The sequence below is a fragment of the Ambystoma mexicanum genome, chromosome 7p (assembly GCF_040938575.1).
Source record: "Ambystoma mexicanum isolate Mex_15411 chromosome 7p, UKY_AmexF1_1, whole genome shotgun sequence".
Classification (NCBI taxonomy): Eukaryota; Metazoa; Chordata; class Amphibia; order Caudata; family Ambystomatidae; genus Ambystoma; species Ambystoma mexicanum.
The window spans coordinates 460,359,699-460,381,398 of record NC_090939.1 but is presented as its reverse complement, the minus strand read 5'-3'; the positions used below and the strand labels follow the sequence as shown (position 1 = coordinate 460,381,398).

Below are 21,700 nucleotides of genomic sequence, written 5' to 3'. Positions count from 1 at the left end.
CTGTGAGGGTCCGGCATGTCCCTTTAATTGTTGTCAGTAAGGGCACTTCCACGTCTGCAGCCTGTCAAGGGCCTGCAGGTGTATAAAGGGAGACCAGCCAAGGAGGGCAGAACACAACAGGTGAAGCAACAGGGAGATCTGAGTATGGAGGAGCAGCAGGAGACGCGTGAAGGGAGGCAACTGTGGTGGCCCAGGAGAAAGAATCAGGACACCGGCATAAAGCCCAGAGGATTTGTGGGACCCGATGTAAGTGGGCTCTGTATTCCCCACAAACGGAACTGCTAAGGAGCCAGGAATGGCGAGGATGCTGTCTGAGTCCGGAAACAAGCATTGGAGGTGGCAGTGTGTAGCAGAGAGCGCACAGCGAACAAGCGGAGCTCACTACAGTGGGTTTTCAAGAGGGGAAAGGAAGTTGCGGGAATCGCCGGGAGAAATGCCGAGCAGGCAGGCTAGTGTCAGAGAGGCACTCCGGCACCAGGGAACTCCTAAAGGACCACACATGAGTAACGGTCCATGAGAGAAAACAATTAAGCGCATATTGAATACCGAACTAAATGGAAATTCCACATTGAAAACCCAATGCATTTTGAGTACCAAAATTAATGGAACATTGAAAACCCAATGTACATTGAATACTGAACTAGATAAAAACCGAGCATTGGAACTAAAATCAGCACATAGTGAATACAAATTAAATAGCAACTTAACATTAAAGCCAACAAGTATACATTGAACACTGAACTTAATTAAGCAACATAAGAGAGCATTGAACTCTGAGCTGAAAGTGAACTTTAAATATATGTGGCACAACAAATTAATCCAAACCTCGAAGTCCAATACATTAAAGGCTGAGGAAAGCCAAACAGTGAACTTTAAGGAGTGAATGCAGTGTGGCAATGCTACAGGTTGGCAAGGGGTGTGCGATACATGGTGGCAGAGCCACGTGGCAACCAAGGAGGAGCCAGAGGAGCACAGGAATAGCCCGTAAGCCAAGAGCCCAAAAATGTAATCCAGTAACAGTGACTTGGTGCACAGGAACAAGTACCAAGTAACCTGTGTGTATGGGCTGAGGAGCCCTGGGGTCCTGGTTGCGCGATTTGTGATGGGTGGACCGCATGGTCTGACAAATGCGCCTAGACCAGAGAACCATGAATGGTGAAAGCTAAGGACACAGTGAAACAAGCCCATTGAAACCACTGCAAAGGAGCTGTCGAGGCAAGCCAGGATGAGGGCCAGGAACGACTAAGACAAGTGTAATTTAAAGGCATTCGAGTCTTGGGCAAGGGAATCCCGAGACCTAAAGGACTACACTTGTTGTCTTGGGACCGGAGTCTCAAGACCCCTTGGTTTTGGATTGTGTTACTTGAAACTTGGGGAAGGGAACCCCAAGGATTCGTTCCGAACTATATTTCCTTGAACTGGAGAAAGGTAAACGTTTTCATGGAACTTTCTTATGCTTGGGGAAGGGGAGCTGGTTGAAAGATGTGAGCTGGAAGAAACTCAGAACTTTGAGTTAAAAACTTTCTTTTGACTTTGACATCCCTATACAACGGTTAAATGTAGTTGTGGGACAAGGATAGGTTTTGGACACAGGCAAACTCTATCACTCAGACTTTCCTTAGTTTTATTTAGGCAGGGAAATCCCACCTTAGCACAGGGTAAGTTAGGCCTTATACCATCCTGACATTTAAGTTAATAAATATATTTTGTTTGAACTTGAAGTCTGTTCTCTATGTCGTACTTCATGACCCCTTCACAGCAGCTAGACCAAATTGTGTTCTAGGTCGTAGCTGCATTCTAACATGGGTGGATAAATAGCCGTGAATGCTGCAGATGTCCACCGAAGTGGTGCATTTATACGTACCTGGATCTCATATGGAGCTTATCTTTGATGTCGCTTTGTCATTGGGTCTTCTGCAAGGACAAAAAGCCAGCTACCCTTGCAAATCGTTTTAGGCACTATGGAGAGGCTACCCTCAAGACGTCCGAGTGCAGAAGACTGGCTGTCCTAATACATCTTCTAGGCATGACAGACATGCAACCAAGGGATCTAGGATATAGGATTCTGAAAGCGTCATAGACAGGCTACCTTGAAAGTCTTACTATCTTCCAAGTTCTATAAACGCTGCGAACAGCCATCTACTAACTTCGATCTCAGGCTGCCAATGCAGACTTAGGATCTTTAGTTGCAAAGATCAAGGTTACCAGCATAGATCTTGAGCGGAAAGGCAGACTAACATTCCATGTTGCCTTACAAGTCACTTCTAATTGCCAAGCATTTGCTTGTCTTCAGATGTTCAAGTGCAGTGCATGTTTGCTCCAGGTGCAACACACAAGATGACCTACATGTACAGTCTTCTAAGTGCAATATCATTCCCGCCTGAAAAAACCTTCCAAGTGCGACATTTCCCATCGCAAGATCCATCCAACTGCAATACAATACCAATCCCCCAGCAATCCATCCGAGTGCAAGAAAAATGGCCCATCCCTAGTGATCCATCCCAGTTTGACACTTTTTCCAACCCTATCAATCCATCCAGGTGCAACACATTTCCAGCCCCTAGCCATCCATCTCAGTGTGACACCTTTTCTACCCCCGACAGTCCATCTAAGTGTTAAACAATTGCTGTCTCTCACAAACCATCAAAGTGTAATACATTTCCTACCCCCAACAATCCATGTGGGTGCAGTACCTTTCCTACTCCCAACAATTCATCTAAGTGGGATGCATTTCTACCCACAACAATCCATCTAAGTGTATCACGTTTCCTACCCCCTCGAGTCCATCTAAGTGAAACACATTTCCTATACCGCACAAGTGTATAATATGTTTCCTACCCCCAACAATCCACCTAAGCGCCGCACATTTCCTACCCCCAACAGTCATTCTAAGTGTAACATATTTCATATCCCTCACAAAACATCTAAGAGTAGTAGATGTCCTTCCCCCCACAAATCATCTGAGAGTGATCTAAGTGTTACACATTTCTTACCCCCAAATACAGCTGAGGCGAGACATTTCCTACCCCCAACAATCCATCTAAATGTAACACCTTTCCTATCCCTCACTAAAAACGATCTAAGTTATAATACATTTCCTACCACCAGCAATTCATCTAAGTGTAACACATTTCCCATCCCTCACAAACCATCTAAGTGCCATACATTTCCTACCCCCAACAATACTTCTTAGTGTGACACCTTTGGCTACGGTTACATGATGTGCCCTTATAGGACAACAGTGCACAGACAGTGCAGTGGTCCAGCGCAGTGGGAAAGGGCACGTTGCGCCACAGTTGCACCAAAGTTCAGCACGTATGGGCCCGTTAGGGTCCCGGGCGGCTCGGGGGCTGCCCTTCTGTGTGTTACCCCCACTACTCCCGCTCACGTCTGTTAGGTATGACAGCGGCAGGCACTGCATTTCCTCTGAATTTTATCCAGCATTGCACTGCACCTGTTGCGGTATATGCTAGCTCTAAGACACCTCTGAGTGTCCTTTTGCTTAACTCACACTCCCTGGTGGCACATGCTGACCGTGTTTATGATGTTATTTGTGATGTTGGTCCAGATATACTCTGTATCACGGAAACGTGTCTGATAGCTACCTCCGCCCCCATGTTTCCCCAATTTTTGCCTAAGGATTATAAAATTGTTCATGTAGATAGAGCTGCCCCCCATCTGGGTGGGGGGGTGCTGTTATTTTTAAAGCCACCATCAAGGTGACTGTTGTTCCTGTAGTCCATGATTTGGCTATGGAGGCATTTTTAGTGTGCTTGGAACTTTCTGCTTCAGATTTCATTCATTCATTTTCCGTTGGTTTATCGTCCGCCTGGCCCGCATATGCTACCCTTCTTGGGATTTGTGGCCTTGCTTCATCTGAAATATGTTAAGCTTATAGTGATAGGCAATTTCAATGTCCGCTTTAACCCTCTTCTAGATGCTTTTTCGAGGGCTGTGTGTATTTGGGTCTAACCCAACATGTTAATGAACCCACCTACTTTCTTGGGGGATCATGGACCTTCTCTTTTCTGCAGCTCCACTTATGGTAGTCCGCCCCTTTGTGTCAGTCACTTGGTCTGACCATTTTTTTGGTTCAATATTTAGTACCCCTTGGAGTCTCCCCTCCTACATCTTCTTGATGCACTGTTCTTAGTAGGAACTGGCACAACATTGATGTGTCTTCATTGGCATCTGTGGTTAAGAAAAAATGTCCCAGTGGGATGCCTTTGGACTTTGCCACTTTATCTCAGGTGCTCTCAGAAAGGGCTGAAAACCATGCAGCTGCGTGGCCGTCCGTCTCAGTCATGGTTTACAGAAGAACTGAGAGTGGCTAAATTGGGCCTATGCGTAAGTGGCGCTCTTCCTATAGTCCTTGTGACAAATTGGCCTTCGCCTCGCTTTCCAGAAACTATCATCTGGCTATTAAGTTAGCCAAACAGACATTTTCTAAGATTGAAACGTCACTCAATCGAAGGAACTATTTGCAGTTGTTAAATCCTCATCTACGGCTCGTTTTCTCCCTACAGCTCCTGCCTCTCAGTTACACTGTGATGCACTTGCTGACTTCTTTCATTCCAAAATTGTCAATATTCGAGACAGTATTGAACTCTCTCAGGCTAGCCCTAGCGTGAGTGTTGCTGGTCGCAGCCAGCCAGCTACTTCAGGCTGGGCTACCTTTCCCGTATTCGCTGAGGAGGCTATGTTGAAGACTATCTCTCACTTGAAATCTGCAGCCCCTTCTGACCCAATTCCTCTATTCGTTCTTAAGGATCTCTTGCCTGAGATTATCCCTTTGGTGACTCTGGCTGTAAACCTTTCTTGTTGCTCTGATCTGATTCCTAAAGAACATAAGCAGGCTATCAAGGTCCCTCTTTTAAAGAAGCTGTCACTGGATGCCGCTGTTGTGTCGAATTTCCGCCCTATATCTCTGCTCCCTTTCTTCATGAAAATTCTTGAGGCTTTGAGATGTCCACTTCTTTCTGGGTTTCTTGAGTCTTCTTGTGTGCTTGACCCCTTTCAGTCGGGCTTCTGCCCCGGGAGAGGCACTGAGAGTGTCCTAGTCTCAGTAATTGATTATTTGGCCAGGCTGGTTGACGGAGGGAGTTGGGGGTCCTGATTTTGCTCGATCTATCACCGGCCTTTGACAATGTCGACCACCCCATACTTCTATCCCACCTGGCCTCCATCGGCATCTTGGGTCCTGTCGTGGTTCATCTCCTTTGCGACCGATAAGGACCAATCAGTATCTCTACCGCCTTTTCTTTCTTCTCTTTCTTGTGGCATGCCCCAGGGCTCCGCCTTGTCCCTGATGTTATTCAACATCTATGTGCAGCCTTTGGTTGACCTCATATGCTCTCGCGGCTTCAGGTGCCATTCATATGCGGACGACACGTAGATCCCGGTCTGCTTAGATCAGGAGCAGGTGTCGTCTCATCTTTGTGACTGCCCTGGCGGCTGTGGAAGACTGGATGAGAACCAATTGGCTCAAACTCAACGGAGACAAGACTGAGGTCCTGGTTGTGGCCGCCTCTTCTGAATCCTGTTCTTGGTCCTCTGCTTTCTGGCCATCTTCACTGGGTGAGTTTCCGATTCCATTGACGGTGGTGAAAAATCTTGGGGTCTATATTTCTGCTTCTTTGTACATGGTGTCACAGGTAAGTACAGTGTGTCAGACTGGTCACTTTCTACAAAGGGTCCTTCGGAGGGTCCTGCCTTTTCTTCCTTCTTCTCTCCGCCCTCCAGTTGTAGCTTCTCTTATTTCTAGTAGGCTGGACTATTGTAATGCCCTTTACTTGACCTAGCCCTCGGGCCAAATCCATCATCTGCAACTGCTGCAGAATTTGGCTGCTCGGACCCACAGCCACTCCTTACAGTTCCCAGATCTGCCCAGTGCTACGTTCTCTGAACTGGCTCCCGGTGAACCAAAGAATAGTCTTTAAATCTCTGTCTTGTTCACCGGGCATACTACCAGGCTGGTGCTGACTTCTTGCGGGATAAATTTACACCCTACCGGCCTATTCGGTCTAGCAATGATTGTCTGGTCGTGGTTCTAAGTCTCCGGTTTCAAAGAATTGGCAGTCGAGCCTTCTCAGTGGCTGCCAGCAAGTTGTGGAATGTGTTTGTGCCCTCCCCGTCTTCAACGTGCAAGAGAATAAAACAGACACTCACCGGACGGGGAATAAGGCAAAGAGAGCAGGCTGCGAGAGTTCAAGGAAAAGTTTATCTAGATCTCTGAGAGCGCTCTGGCAAAATTAGTGTTACAGTACATTTTATAGATGAAATGACACGTCTAACATAGGATACTACGTTGGACCCAGATTGGTCAACCCGGGTGGTGCTTTAGGTGTGGGCAGCATCTCTTCCTCCTGGTTGGTTGCTTGGTTGGCAGGAGGATGGACGTCAGATATCTGTGCTCCGAATGGTCACTATCTAAGCTAATAAAATACATTCTAATAATACATGCACCTAATAATAGTTGTTCAAAAGACTCTCAGTAGTTTATTATGTCTCATAAAAGTCACATAAGTATCTATATCATCTATAACATTTGGATTATACAGGCCATAGGTTAAGGGTCTTGACCACTATAATACACTGATCGAAATGTAGGTTTAGGCTCACAAGAATCTCAAGTATGTGGCATTTGTTAGTACTAGGCACAATATACTGCAGCAGGGGTGTAATGTTAGTTGGGGGTCTGCTGGGTGGGCATCATGGCATGGTCAGTGGTCTGGCACATGAAAGGAATATCTTGCAGGGACACAGGGTCAGAATGGCAGTAAGTTTCCATCAGCGAGGGTGTGGGGGCAAGGACACGTTTGTGGAGATGAACAAGCTATGTGCTTAGCTCAGGCTGGTTCACATGCAGGACAGTGATCTAAGAGGAAGAGTGATATTTTACATTTATTAGTTGTTGCAAATACCTCCGGCTTCAGCGTGAGAATGGAGCCGCAGAGTTTTCCAGTCGAAGTGGGAGCGAGGGTGGGGGCCATGTGTCCTGCACCTGGCCGCTGCGATGAAAGGGAGAGAAGCGTTTCGTACTATCGCAGTGAGGTCTGGTCACCAAGATGGAGTCGAAAGGGGGTACAAAAATGGATGCCCTGTGTCCTGCTCAGTGGTCCCATCTACACGAAAGTCAACCAAAGTTAACATTGCATAAGGGCAAGGGGCGAACCCACTACTGGAGGCACTTGGTCCAAGTTTTGTACTGCGAAGTAAAGGATTCGAGGGGCCTGCTGGCCCCTCGCTACCACACATTCCCCCCTTTCGTTACATCTAAAGTAACAAACATTTATATTTTATGCTTTTCATTCTCCCTTCGGTAGTACTCAGCTTCGGCAACTGCTTCGTCCCATGCTGGGGTACCCTTTATTGGCATCCATGCTCTGCATACACTTCTTAAGCTATTCCCTCTTCTTGCATATTCATCTGGCGTACACATCAAGTAGATCCCACCATCTCCATCTAAGTCCACCCATACCTCTCTGTACCATTGCAGCTCCCTTGATTCCCTTATTGTTGTGTGGTGCAAATTATCAACCCTGTCCCCGTATTACCTGTAAATGGCTGTCATCCTGTATTGGGGTGTGTTATATTCCCCGGTTTGTATTTGTGCATCTATCATAGTAGCTACCGTTGTCGGTCGGCCCATTGTTACCATCATCATAGTTGAAGTAGGCATGCTCTTTTCACAACACCGAAGCCCCAATTGGCACACACAGAAGAATAGGAGCACGAAGGCAATGATGGGAACAAGTATTTTCATTGCCACATTTACCCATGATGGTATCCAGCTGAACATATTGTCGAACCATGTGCTTTCCTCTTTCCTATGCACTGCTGTTATCACATGTGAGTGTCCCATTACCAGCATCTTCAGTTGGCACGAACGTGCAACATGCCCCCCTGATTTTTCAGCAAACACCACCGTCCATTGCTGTGAGGAGATCTAGAACGTATCTGTTTTGCATTGTCATTAGGCGCAAAGGCGCAGAGCTCTATTTTTATAACGTTGAACCCTTCTTCAGTGTTGTTGGCCAGTTGGATGAGCTCCCAGCGCACAATCTGTAACCACTTGGCATTTGCCCGTGCTTGGAGCCCCGGGGCTAGGAGCGATGCGAAGAATGTCTCTGCAGATGTGAAGAGTTTGTACTTCTGCGGGATCTCAGCAAGGAGTTTCGATGATTCGGATGAGATATTGTTGGAAGACCTTTTACTTCGTGATAGTTTTTTCTTCAGTTCATATTCTGACAATAGTTTGTACGCTGGAGCTTCTGTTATCATTAGTTTGGGCGCTGTTCATGGTTCAGCCGATTGCCCTGCTGCCAATTTGCCAGCCGATTCTCCTGCTTTTCCTTGTATATGACTCTCTGGGATTACCATCAGGGCTGTGTGCAGGGTGGCCAAGGCACAAGTACCTTTCCATGATGTTGGGAGTTGTAGATAGGCTTGTTTGCCGCAAATCCAGTACATGTCCATTAGTGCAGCGGTACCTTTCTTCATATCCGGTATGATTACCGTCTTGTTGCATTTCTTCGTTTCCCCCATGTTCACCCTCCCTTCCCCATGGAAACACAGTTTGTGCGGTATTTCTTTTTGTGTTTTTATAGGCTTTTCCAGCGCTGTAATCCATGTTAGCTTAGTGACGTGCTGTGACCAGATGTGGGTGCACACTCCCTTTATCCATTGGAACGCGTCCTCAGCTAGTCCCCGGAGTGCTTCTGTTTTGCATTCAATAGTTTCATCGTGCCATTTGTTTTCTGCAAACCTCGTCCCTTTTATGAGAAGAAATGGCTCTCTGAGGCATATTACTCCTCGACGCCGGCTCGTGCATGTTCTCTCACTCTCCAGTCTTTCTAGGCTGATGGTGTGTGCCTGGAAGGTACTTTTTACCCTACACAAAACTAAATGAATCAAACACTGGGCCTCCGACAAGGGCACATACTGTGGTACTAACATTTTCGGTGTCCCTGATGCATGTGGTATGAGTGAACAGACGTAGCAGCTCTCATTTGTCACCTGCTTTGCTCTGGCACTCATGTCCGAATACCACATGTTTGATTGATCTGGGTGGCAGGGGTCTTCCATCTCATCTAACCCCAGGTCATGATAAATGTCTTATCTTTTCCCTTCCGCCACCCTTTTCCTTCTCCCTCCCTCCTTGTAGCTCTTCACTCTTTGGTAGTGTATTGGGAACATGCCCGCCCAAGCAGTGTCATTACTCTTAAAAATGTTATCATGTGTGTACTCATTAGTGGCAGCAGCGTAATATGACGTAGGTTCTACTTTTGTTTGTACATGCGTGCTTGTGTTGGCTACATTGCTTGGCCAATAGTAGTCGCCATCATATGCATTCAATTCATAATTATTACTTATATTTATACTCGGATGTAAAAAGGAGACACTTCTTGGATCTGCGGCGGTGTGCTCTGGAGATTGCATTGCATTTGTACCATTAGCATCAATGTCATATGTTTCTTTCCACATTGTCTTTACTCCAGTCCATATTAAGTGCGAACCTTCTCGTATCAGGTTAGCCCCGCCACCCCCCCTTGTGCATGTCATTATCCAAAGATAAAAGTGTATAGTACCAGGCCATGAAAAACAACATTACTGAAAACAAAACTGCAGCACATTTTAAAATGCATTCAGCATTGCTAAACCTATTAGCCCTAATGGCATCCCTATTGCTATCTAGCATTAATTGATTCTCCGTGATTGTGGTTCGTTGGGCCATTTGTCACTTGAAGGGGCGATACAAATTTGTTAAGTCACCACGAGATGTATACATATATCTACATTTCAATTTTATACTTAATCATTATTTCCATTTTGTTTTTGCTCATTCTCCGTTACACATACATTTCAGTTAGAGAGAGAGAGAGAGAGAGAGAAAGATAAGTCATGAGAAAACAAGGCACACGTCATAACTTTTTTTTTGTTTACAGATTCTTTTTCATCAAATAATGTTGTCATTGCTTCTCAACCTCATCTGTAGTACTACTAGCACGTTCCTGTTCGCTCTGAGGGATTGCACTATCGCGTGCCCTCCTCATCCGAGAGGTGCGCCCAATATTTCAATCCCTTGACTTTCACTGCAGTGGGTGTACTATAAATGACCTTGTAAGGGCCGTGAAACCTAGGTGAATTCCATCTCCTTACAAAACTCCTAACATAGACCTGTGCTCCTGGCATCAGCGGTCCACTTGGGTTGTCTGCAGCTGGTGTTGTAGTATCAGTTGCTACATTCTCAGTAAATGGTGGTGCAATTTGTCGCGCTATGCTGCAGACTACGCATGTCAGCTGGGTCAGGTATTCCTTAAATTCCTCCCCCAGCACTGTGGCAGCTCTGTGTGCGTGTGATGCTCCCCTAATGAGGGAGAGTGGGGTGTGTATTCGCCTCCCAGTCACAATTTCATGGGGGCTCAGATGGTGGTCCTTGCATGGTTGCGTTCTGAGTTGGAACAGTCCTAGGAGTAAGCAATACACCCAGTTTTTCTTCAATGTATTACACAACTTTGACAATTTGCTTTTGAGTAGGCCGTTGATCTTTTCCACCACTGCATTGGCCATCGGATGATAAATGGAACACAGTTTGTGCTTCACCCCCAAAAGTGACATTACTTCCTTGAAGAGGTCATTCACAAAGTGAGTGCCGTTATCTGATCTTATCACATATTCCCCATCGAGAAAATACTTCTCGCACCAGGAACTTCACCGCACACTTCGCCTCTGGGTGGGGACATGGACCCGCTTCCACCCACCTTGAAAAGAGACATACCACCACAATTAAATACCTTGCTCCGTTACATCGCTCTCCCATGTCAGCGTAATCTATGTGGAGTTCCCTAAATGGTCCTGCTGGTCGTGGCAGGGTACCACGCAGTGTTCTCAATGTCATCCCTGAATTGTATGTTTGACATGTTACACATTCTACAACAAATTTTGACAAGTGTTCCTGTAAATTGGGAACGAACCAATGTTCTTGGACGTCTGCGGCAAGGTGTTTTGCACATGGCCTGAGAAGTGCAGTTGTTGGAATGCTACTTCTAGTAATTCTATTGGCATCAATACCTTTCTCGTTGTTTCCTGTCTCCAAATTAAGTCTGTGGCTGATTGTGTGCACCCCCGTTTGCTCCACAACTCCTGCTCCTCCAGTGGTGCTCTCCTTTGTAGTTCCATTATCTGCGCTATTGGTGCGTTACTGTATGCCTCTTCTAGTGGCTCTATAATAGTTATCTTTACAACGCATTCGATTGTTGGTGTTGTACTGAAATACAAGGCCTTCTTCGCTGCTTCGTCGGCTGCCGCGTTTTCCAATGAGACTGCATCTGTGTTGTTGGTATGGGCTTGGCATTCCACCACTGCCACTACCGATGGTATCGCTAGTGCATCTATCAATTCATTCAATAATGTGGCGTGATGTACTGGAGAGCCATCTGCTCTTCCGAACCTCCTTCTACGCCAGCGGGATAGTCCTGAATGGACTGTGGTTGTTGAATATGGTGAATCTGAATATATAGTCACTTTGCACCCTTTGGCTGTACGCAATGCTTCAATCAATGCAGTTAACTCCGCTGTCTGTGTGGAGTAATGTGATGGGAGGCGCTTTTGGACAATTATTTCATAGTTATCTTCTTCCATTCGTACTACTGCCATTCCCACATGCTTTTCACCTGTCTCTGGGTTTATTGATGCTGACCCATCTATAAAGTATATTTCCCCTTCCTTCAGGGCATTTTCACTCGCTTTGGGAATGTCATCACCCTCCCCCTCATAGGTGGCACAATCGGGTTCCTGCATGTCCTCTGTTGTACATGGCTCTGCAATTAATGTCGCTGGGTTCACTGTCTTGCACCTGACCACGTGCACGTTGGGGGCTCGGATATATTATCTCATATGCAGTTGCTCTCTGGGTTGTCAGTGTTAATTTTGATCGCTCAAGAATCGCAAATAATGAATGCTCTGCATATAACGTCACTGAACATCCCATCACAATCGTAGCACTCTTTTCAATTACGAAGCCCGCAACTGCGAGGGCCTGTTCGCATGCAAAGTGACCCTGCATCACTGGATCTAGTGTCCCGCTGTAATAGGCCAATGGTTTGTGACCTAGCGATGTTTTTTGTGTCAGCACTGCTGTCATCAGTGTTCCATTACAGTGTGAGAACGAACAAGAAAAAATCCCTCTCATAATCTGGGTTTAAGAGGACTGGGGCGTCTGCAATAATGTCTTTTAATTTAAAATACTGAGTCATCATGTCATGTGTCCATTTTATTGCTGCTCTACTCTTCTGTGCTTCTTTTAATGCTTGTAGTAATGGACATGTGTATGCCGCGTAATCAAGGATCCATGCTCGGCAATAGTTACATATGCCAAGAAAATTTTGCATATCCTTCACTGTTTTTGGTATGATTATGTTACATATGGCAGCTGCTCTGTCTGGGAGTATTCGTTTTCCATCTTTTGATATTAACTGTCCGAGTTATACAACCTCGGCGAGGCAGTATTGCAATTTCCCCTTATCCACCTTGTAACCCTTGGTGGCTAACACATTTAATAGTGTTACGGAGACTTCTCTGCATTTTTCTTCTGTTTCGCTGCAAACGAGTAGATCGTCTACGTATTGTATAAATGTGCTCTCTACATCTATATTTCCAATATCTTCACGTAATACTCTATTGAAAATACTAGGACTCTCGCAATACCGCTGTGGGAGTCTGCGATGTTCATACCTGTTGTTCCCTAATGTGAATGCTGTCAGGTATTGTGATCCTGGGTCGAGCGGTATAGAGAAGAAAGCAATTTTTAAGTCAACCACAGTAAAACATGTAGATTCTTTGGGTATGCTGCACAATATTGATGCTGGGTTAGGCACTAATGGGAACTCCTTTTGAATGATGTCGCTGGGCCTGATCATGACTTTGGCGGTAACCCTTAAATCCAGCGGTAGCGCTAATACCGCCGGATTTAAGGGTCCGCCAAATCAGGACTTCCTGATTTGTAAGCAAGAATTCTTGGGAAGAGTAAAAGGTTCACCGAGGTTCACCGTTCACGGTCTGACCCCAGTAAGGTCCGCACTCCAACCAAGCCATGGCCCGCCTCGGCGAGCAGCTTTTCAGTCTGGTATTCATCAACCGGGAACCCTTGACCCCTTCTTGTAGTGCGCACAGGCTGGTCGGCCGCAGAGGCGATGGTTTTGCTGGGGGGATCCCAGATCTTGCCGCACGGCGCGGGCCTCGAAGCACCTCTCCAAATCACGTCGCAGGGGGTCACCAAATGTTTGTGCCCTCCCCGTCTTCAACGTGCAAGAGAATAAAACAGACACTCCCCAGACGGGGAATAAGGCAAAGAGAGCAGGCTGCGAGAGTTAAAGGAAAAGTTTATCTAGATCTCTGAGAGCGGTCTGGCAAAATTAGTGTTACAGTACATTTTATAATTGAAATGACACGTCTAACATAGGATACTACGTTGGACCCGGATTGGTCAACCCGGGTGGTGGTTTAGGTGTGGGCAGCATCTCTTCCTCCTGGTTGGTTGGTTGCTTGGTTGGCGGGAGGATGGACGTCAGATATCTGTGCTCCGAATGGGTGAAGGTCAGGTCGCTGTGAAGCAGGGTGGTCACTATCTAAGCTAATAAAATACATTCTAATAATACATGCACCTAATAATAGTTGTTCAAAAGACTCTCAGTAGTTTATTATGTCTCTTTAAAAGTCACATAAGTATCTATATCATCTATAACATTTGGATTATACAGGCCATAGGTTAAATGTCTTGACCACTATAATACACTGATCGAAATGTAGGTTTAGGCTCACAAGAATCTCAAGTATGTGGCATTTGTTAGTACTAGGCACAATATACTGCAGCAGGGGTCTAATGTCAGTTGGGGGTCTGCTGGGTGGGCATCATGGCATGGTCAGTGGTCTGGCACATGAAAGGAATATCTTGCAGGGACACAGGGTCAGAATGGCAGTACGTTTCCATCGGCGAGGGTGTGGGGGCAAGGACACGCTTGTGGAGATGAACGAGCTATGTGCTTAGCTCAGGCTGGTTCACATGCAGGACAGTGATCTCAGAGGAAGAGTGATGTTTTACATTTATTAGTTGTTGCAAATACCTTCGGCTTCAGCGTGAGAATGGAGCCGCAGAGTTTTCCAGTCGAAGTGGGAGCGAGGGTGGGGGCCATGTGTCCTGCACCTGGCCGCTGCGATGAAAGGGAGAGAAGCGTTTCGTACTATCGCAGTGAGGCCTGGTCACCAAGAGCAGATTTGGTTCCTCTAAGGGGTCTGAAGCCAGTTTGGGCTGGGTTGAGGAGCATGTTGGCTTCTATGACTAGGCCAAGTTGCTTGTAAGCCACGCGGTCATGGAGTTTAGAAATTAAGTGGGTGTTGGAGACAGAGCTGTAGCTTGAGAGAGGGTTTTTTGCTAAGGGGGTTGACATATGAGGTTTTGAAGGCTTCCGGGAAGATACCAGATGAGAGAGTGTTGTTAATAATGGCCCGAGCAATGTTGCCAGCACATGTTCTAGTTAGGATTTTTTTAAATATGTGTAGCGGAACAGGGATCTCAAGGGAAGGCCAAGGGCTGGCTTAGTGCTTGGAATCTGAGGAACTCAGAGTGGTAGATAGGTGTGGAAGAGGGGAGGAGTGGGCCAGGGAGGGATAGGACAGAAGGAAGGGGGTGTGGCCAAAGCTAGTTTGGAGAGGATGAGGCAGTGTTGTGAAATTGGTTGGAGAGTGTGTCGCAGAAAACTTGGGAGTGTGATGAGTGAGGGTCGGGCAGCTCGGGGTCTGGAATTCAGTGATGATTTTGTGGAGTTCCCTGCTCAGGTATTTCGAGTTAGAAATCGAGTTTCCATAGAAGGTTTTTTTGGCTTTTCTTATTTAGGTCAGGTAGGCCCTATTTAATCTTGCTAAGCAATTTTGTTTTGTGGAGAGGGGTTTGCCCTCCATGTTTGCTCTACGTAATGCTTGATGGTTTTAAGGGATTTGAGGAAGGATGCGTACCACTTCAGGATGGGGCCTGATCTCTGAGAGGTGTGTCTGGTCGCTGTGAAAGGGATCAGGGTGCTGGTCAGCCAAGGGTCAAAAAGGTTGATGGACAGGTAATACACCCTTCTGTGGGAGGACTGGAAGGATGTTTAGTAGGGAATTTGCCAGATCAGGGTTAATGACGACTTTATTCCAGAGGGGTACTGTGGGGCGGGGCGCAGAGAAGGGTGTGGCGATGCGGGTGAGAGAAAGGTGCACGAGGGAGAGGATTATGACGTAGTGATCGGTCCAGTTTAGTGGGCAGGGTTTGAGGATGGACAGTTGGTCTGATGTGCTGAAAAAGGTGTTGAGGTTGTGCCCTGCGGTGTGAGTTGGGAGGGAGATCAGCTGACTCAAACTGAGAGCTTCTACGTTGTCAGTTAGTGAACGGGTCATTGGGTTGGTGGGAAAGGTGGGGTGCCACTGCCTGTAGCCGGATTCAATACCAAATTCATGCAAATAAAGTTTCAGTGCATCCTTATCAATGGATGGAAAATCACCAAATGAGCGAAGCTATCAACAGCACCACACATGCAGCGCTTGTGGAGGAGTTACCGACCCATCTACTGGTAACGCCTTTGATCTTGATTGTGTTGAACACATTCCTAGTGATAATCCCCCAAAAACCTTTGCTGTCGTTTTTGGTTGCAGCCTCCCATAGGGCGTCCCAGTGACACTTTGCGATGTCTCATTTCCGTGTGGCTAAGTCAGCACGTCTCGACCTTATGGTTGCTAAAACTGGACATAAAGCCTTCAGAGCTCCTAGAAGAGCCCTCTTTTTGCATTTGGAATCCACTGAAAGCCATGTGTTCCTGCTACTCGGTTGATGCGGCTCTTTTCGATTCCTAGTTCTAAAGACTGTATACATACACAATCCTCACAAAGACACATGTTTCAGATAACCGAATCACAGCAAACCAATCCCACTTTCACACCAATTATTAACCACTGGTGCAAACACTGAAACACAATTAACAATGTGGGGAGGGACGCACAGGATATAAGAAGACCGGCTCAAACCAGAGTGGGATGGGTAATTGGAGATGGAGGTTAGAACAAGCTGGTGGTGCAGAAAAGAAATTGCAAAGGGAGCTTGGAATAGAGGATGCTAGAGGTGAGCGGGGGAGAAAGAGTATCATAAGGAGGAGGTTAAGGAACATCAGGAGGCGGTCTGTGTTGATTTACAGGAATTGGCTTTGGGTAGAATGGCTGGAGGAGAATGGAATTAGTCATCAAGAGAAGGTTGAAATGGAATGTTAGCAGGTACAAGAGTTTGGCAAGGTGGTATCTAGCAAAAGCAGAAGCCTGCCAGTATCAACTGGGATGAGTAAACCTTGTTTGCCCTGTTTGGGAAATATGAGAGAAACTCCACTAGTGCCTTTACTTGCTGTAAGAGTCCCAACTTTGCTTTAGATTCCCAACAGCGAAGAGGAAGGTGGTGCTGGCATCCCACTGGAGGAGCACTAATTGCAGGGGGAGAGAAGAGACAATCGTAATCAAGACTGTGAGTGACTGAGGAGGGGAATCTTCTGCTATGTAAGAACCAAGAATTTGTGTTTACATCAGCTTTAGAAAGGGTGGATAAGGAGAGAGAGAGAGAGAGAGAGAGAGAGAGAGAGAGAGAGATAGAGAACATGAGAGAAGGAAATAAAGGGTTGGGGAAGAGAGAGAGAGAGGAGTAGTTAGGGGAGAAGGGGAGCAATAGAGAGACAGAGAGGAGGGGGAGAGAAGGGAGAGCAAGACTTTTTGTTTTTCATTCCACGGAATAGAGATGGATAGGTTATCCTGACCATTCCAATGAGAACATTGAACACCAGACCTGGCAACCTTACCTAAGGGCTTTACAGTTGGCTGCAGAAACTCAGTAATAAGAGAAGTAAAGAATATAGAAAAGAAAAACCTGGGTTGGTGTGGTCTGTTGATCTGCGTCCAAGATGTGATAGGGGCTACAGCTTTCGATAACAGGAAGACAGTTGTGTATGCTTCGCATGTGAAAAGTACCACATGTTTTTAAAGGTATGTACAATGCTGGACTGGAAGTCTGATTATTCTTCCAGAATAAGTGACCATCTCTGTTCCCATGATATTTTCTTTGGGGTGGAAATGCCTTTGCTTGATGCCGTTTTTCGGGGGATGTTATTTTGTGCTGGAATTGCAGTGCACTAAACAGTTGTTGTCTTTCCTTAAAAAGTACAGACATTTACTTTGGCACAGATAATGCCTGCAAGTCATTTCATGTTTTTCATTAGTAACCTTTTGTTCAGTTGGCTCACCTATAGCATATGTTCTTTTCAGGTGGCTAAGGCGAAAACGATTACAGAAGCGTGCCGAGCAACAGGCGGCTAAAGAAATAACTCGTAGAATGATGGTGGAGGCAAGGAGAGCAAGGCAACTTCAGAATTTGCTGTACACCATTTCCGAAACGAAATCCTTCCGACTCAAAGACCATTTTGGATAAAGGATTCTGCCCCCCCCAGAATATTTCTCGTTGTCCTTTGTGTTTATAACAATCTTTTTTTTCTTTTCAGCTTTTTCAAGTGGTGGGGAAGCCCACCATTTCTCCCTGAGAGATATGCATTAAAAGAATGCATGCCCTGTTTTGGCAAATAAAATATTTATGTCACTTACACGTTTCTGTTTGAAGCTAAGACATACTATATCATTGGTCCACAGAGTAAACTCTGTTAACACATTTCAAACAAATATGTCGTCATTAGCCAGACATTATTATGTACGGATTTTCTGGTTTGCGAATTTCGTGGTGCATTAGTACTAATGTATTTCCCAGCAGAAGGTCTAATTTCCAAAGTAACCAACAAATATATTTAGGGCCTTAACGCATGGAAGTATTCAACTACTTTAATAGGTGCATACAAATCAATGTAAGGTTTAATAAAAAGAAAACATTGCCATGCAGAAGTCAAACCCAAAAATAGGGATTATACAATAAATGCACACATGGCTTAAACATGTATCATGCATCTGAATCCAGAAGGCGTACGTGTAGGACAATGGCTAGTCCGCCTTTCAATTTAATGTACACATAGGAGGATGTGTACCTGTTTAAATATAGTGTGTTATGAAAGAAAATAATGGTTTGAGTCTTTGGTGCCGTTTGTAGTTCAGGCAGTACTACAATGCAATTGTCAAAAGATGTGCCCTTGAGAAAACGGCAGCCCCCGAGGAACTGCAATTTGATCCATATTATTCATGTGGAAATTAAGGCATTGGACTGAACGTATATAGCTCTGTTGTAAATTCAATTCCATTTAAGTTAGAGTGACTGGTGAAAATGCATTGATGCATGTACGCGCCATCTCCTTGTTTGATTGTATAAGCTAGGAAGACATGAAATCGCTTTAAAATGTGTGTGTACAGCTTGGTCCCTACTTATTATTGTGAAGCTTTGTATATGGTCAATCAAGAAAACAGTGTTAAAACAATCTTGAATTTGAACAGTAACCACATATGTTCAGTTGGTTTTTTGTAACAGTATTGTTTATGAAAAGAACATCCACCTAGAAACAGTAATAAAACGTAGATCATAGATTCCTATAATCAGATCAAAAATGTGGTGCTTTATATTTAACAGACTGGAAATTGGGGCCTTTGCAAAACATTGACATGTATTGTTCCCTAGTGGCCTGTGCAAATGTAATTAAGATTATTGAACTCTTCCATCAACCACCCAGTAAGATTCAAGAAGCCAGTTCTGTAATCTCTATTACTAAATTGAGGATCCATCGTTAATAACTCTAGAAACAAACTTATCCGACAATAGTTTGATAGATGATCATTTACGTTTGCAGCTGTTTCAATAACCATTCTGATCCTCTTCTGCACTGGATCACATATTTAAACGGCAAGCAACTGTACTCACAAATACCTTGTGCCACTGTGAAAGTCAAGCCACCATGCATCCATTGTAGCAGCTTCAGAAGACATGTGGTCTGTGGCTCAGACTAACTTTATTTCGATTGGCTAGGGATATCATGTCATGGTGTTCCGAGTGGTAGGCCTCACCGTGAGCACCTTTATGCACGACTAGAACATTTGGAGCTTGGTATCTGCCATTATCCAGAAATGTCACTTGCTTTAGTAGTTATTATTGAATGCATAAAAATTACAGCTGGTCCTAAATTCTATTAGTTTTACATCAGATGTTCCAACTAACCATAATAAAGGCCTCCATTGAAAGGAATGCCTGACTTACTCTATCTTGAAATGAGCTAATCGTTGGCTGAACTTGCTCACACTATAACTGCAGCATGTGCATTGTTCTTTTCACAGGCAATGCGTATACAGTGAAAGATTGTTTTTTGTGCTTGTCCATGAAATCAGTAAGCTATTTTTACAATGCATAAAGGGTCATTATCCTACACACACTGTAATAACAATGTCCACATATGAAGCGTTTCAATTAGCCTTAGATTTTACGATTTGCCATGCCCATTTATATATTTCAAAAAATGTTGTGTCTGCTAAAGGTGCATGCATATTAACTAAATATTCTGTCCTCACAGTTCTGATACTCATTAATATATTCTGTTTGGACTACCATCTGAATAAAAAGCATCCGTTTGAATGTAGTTTCAAAAGTAAAAACCGTTGCAAAAAATGATCTAAATAATAAAAAAGATGCTTTTTAACAATGCTATTTTAGTAGATTTTCTGAAAATACACAGCAGTTAGGTTTAAAACAGCAGCGTGCAGGAGAGAATGTCAATGCACCGACAAGATATCAGAAGCTATTAATCATCGTTGAGAGAGGTTTTCCAATAAAGAAATGTTTGAATAGTCTCTCCATCCAAAAACATGAATCTTGATGCCATCTCAAGGACTTTCATGGGTTGTAAATCTGTCATTGTTTAGTAACTCCGGTCATTCATTTGTGTTTAAGACCTAATTGTCTCTATGGGGTTCAGTGTGAGAACTGGGGATCCAAGGACTACAATCTTGTTCACTTATGAAGAAGTGGGATTATGACTTTCAAACCTGTTGAATTAATTGGATCATAAATATGAGCAATGAATGAAATTACTACGAAGCACGTTGTGTTTCCCTCTGGGAAATTGCTTTAAGGTTTTTTTGGTTTTTCATGAGATGGCCAGAATATTCAACATTTTCATTATTTTAAAAGACACGTTTTCTTTTCATTATTCTGAACTATTTTTGAATAGCTTTTTTGTTCGAAAATTCCATTAAAAGCATGCCACTTTTAATTAGGATGATTTATCAGATAGTCTTAAGTCATTATAAAGGAACTTTTGAGAAACCCTTTCAAACCTACAAAGAATTTTCTAAAGTTGGTCTGTGTTTCGCCAATTTTTCACTTTGGTGGAACATAGGGAAACCAGGAGTATGATGGTACAAAATATAAATCTTTCTATATGTCTGCTTTTGAGCAAATAAACGTGGTAATTGCAATTTCATATTGCATACCGACACTACAAAAACGCCAGTTAACATTTTAGCTTTTTAATGTGTTTGTGAAAGAGTGTTTCTCCTACCAATACTAAAAGTACAATTTCCTTAGTAAAATGAATTACAGTTTGGAGTCAGTGCTTTCAAAATTACATGAGCATACATAACTGTGTCCAGTGGCCTGTAGAATATTTTAAATATGAGAGAATGCATATATATATATATATATATATATATATATATATATAGGATTTCTTTGCATAACATATATCTGATCTTACATGTATTGATGCATGCTAATCTTTGACATGTCCATTTTCGAAATATTTGAATCCCTGAGGTCCAGGTTAATGACATTTTATTTTTATACAAGATTTCTAATATAGATATTTAAAAAATGATTGTTTCCATTGGGTATTGAAGATGTTATTTGACAATTACTTTTAAAAATGTCGTTTTGACTTTGTATAAATATTGTTTGAATTGATACAATATATAAGGCCATCTTGTGTTTACACAGTTTAAATTATTTATTTAAATACAAAAACTTGCATAATTATCTCGACCAAAAACAAATGTGTGTTTACATCTTCTCTGTATCTGTGTTGTCCATTATACCAAGGTTGTTTGTACAAAGACATTGCAAGTGATTTTGCATCACCACAAAATTCATCCGTTTTGTGTGGATAGTTTTATTTTTGCAAATAAGTTGTGTGCAATAAACAGCAAGTGTGTAGTTGTCATGTGTTATGTGTTTTCTTTATGGCTTTAGGCTAATGGTTATCATTGGTAGCAGCTATTCATCAGGGGTGGTGGGACTCCACCAATCCAGCTCTAGGTTTCATTCGTGGCTAGTCATCCTCCCCACCAACCCCGAGCCAGCAGGACCCTCTACCTATGGTCTTTACTTGAACAAAAGTAAAGCATCTGCCCTTTAGTTAATAGCCCTAGTGTCCATCTTCATTTATGAGTTGGGGAGAGGGGTATATATGCTGTGTATGTTATCTGGGACTTCAATGCCAAACTCTGGAATTGACAAAGCAGTAAAACGTGCAGTAATTCTATTACCGCCAACCAAAAAACAATTACCACCACGTGTTTACCGCTCCACCAAACTAAGAATGAGGCCCATTGACTTGTGAAGGAAATAAACACAGATGTGGCTGAATGTTTCTGAGGAATGGTAATGCTAGAAGTAAGAGATTGGGCGAAGGGAAGCCCAGAAGTATGATACAGTATT

At 44.1% G+C, this 21,700-nt stretch overlaps 1 protein-coding gene across 2 annotated transcripts in view; it reads left to right on the top strand.

Annotated features, from left to right (window-relative positions):
- Nucleotides 1–21,196, top strand: part of CCDC181 (coiled-coil domain containing 181) — a 472,735-nt gene extending 451,539 nt beyond the window's left edge. For both annotated transcript variants that reach the window (XM_069636478.1, XM_069636479.1), the window contains exon 6: nucleotides 17,332–21,196. In XM_069636478.1, the coding sequence (XP_069492579.1) occupies nucleotides 17,332–17,494 (163 nt within the window). In that variant the 3' untranslated portion in view covers nucleotides 17,495–21,196. The remainder of the gene's footprint in view (nucleotides 1–17,331) is intronic.
- Nucleotides 21,197–21,700: the final 504 nt, after the last annotated feature.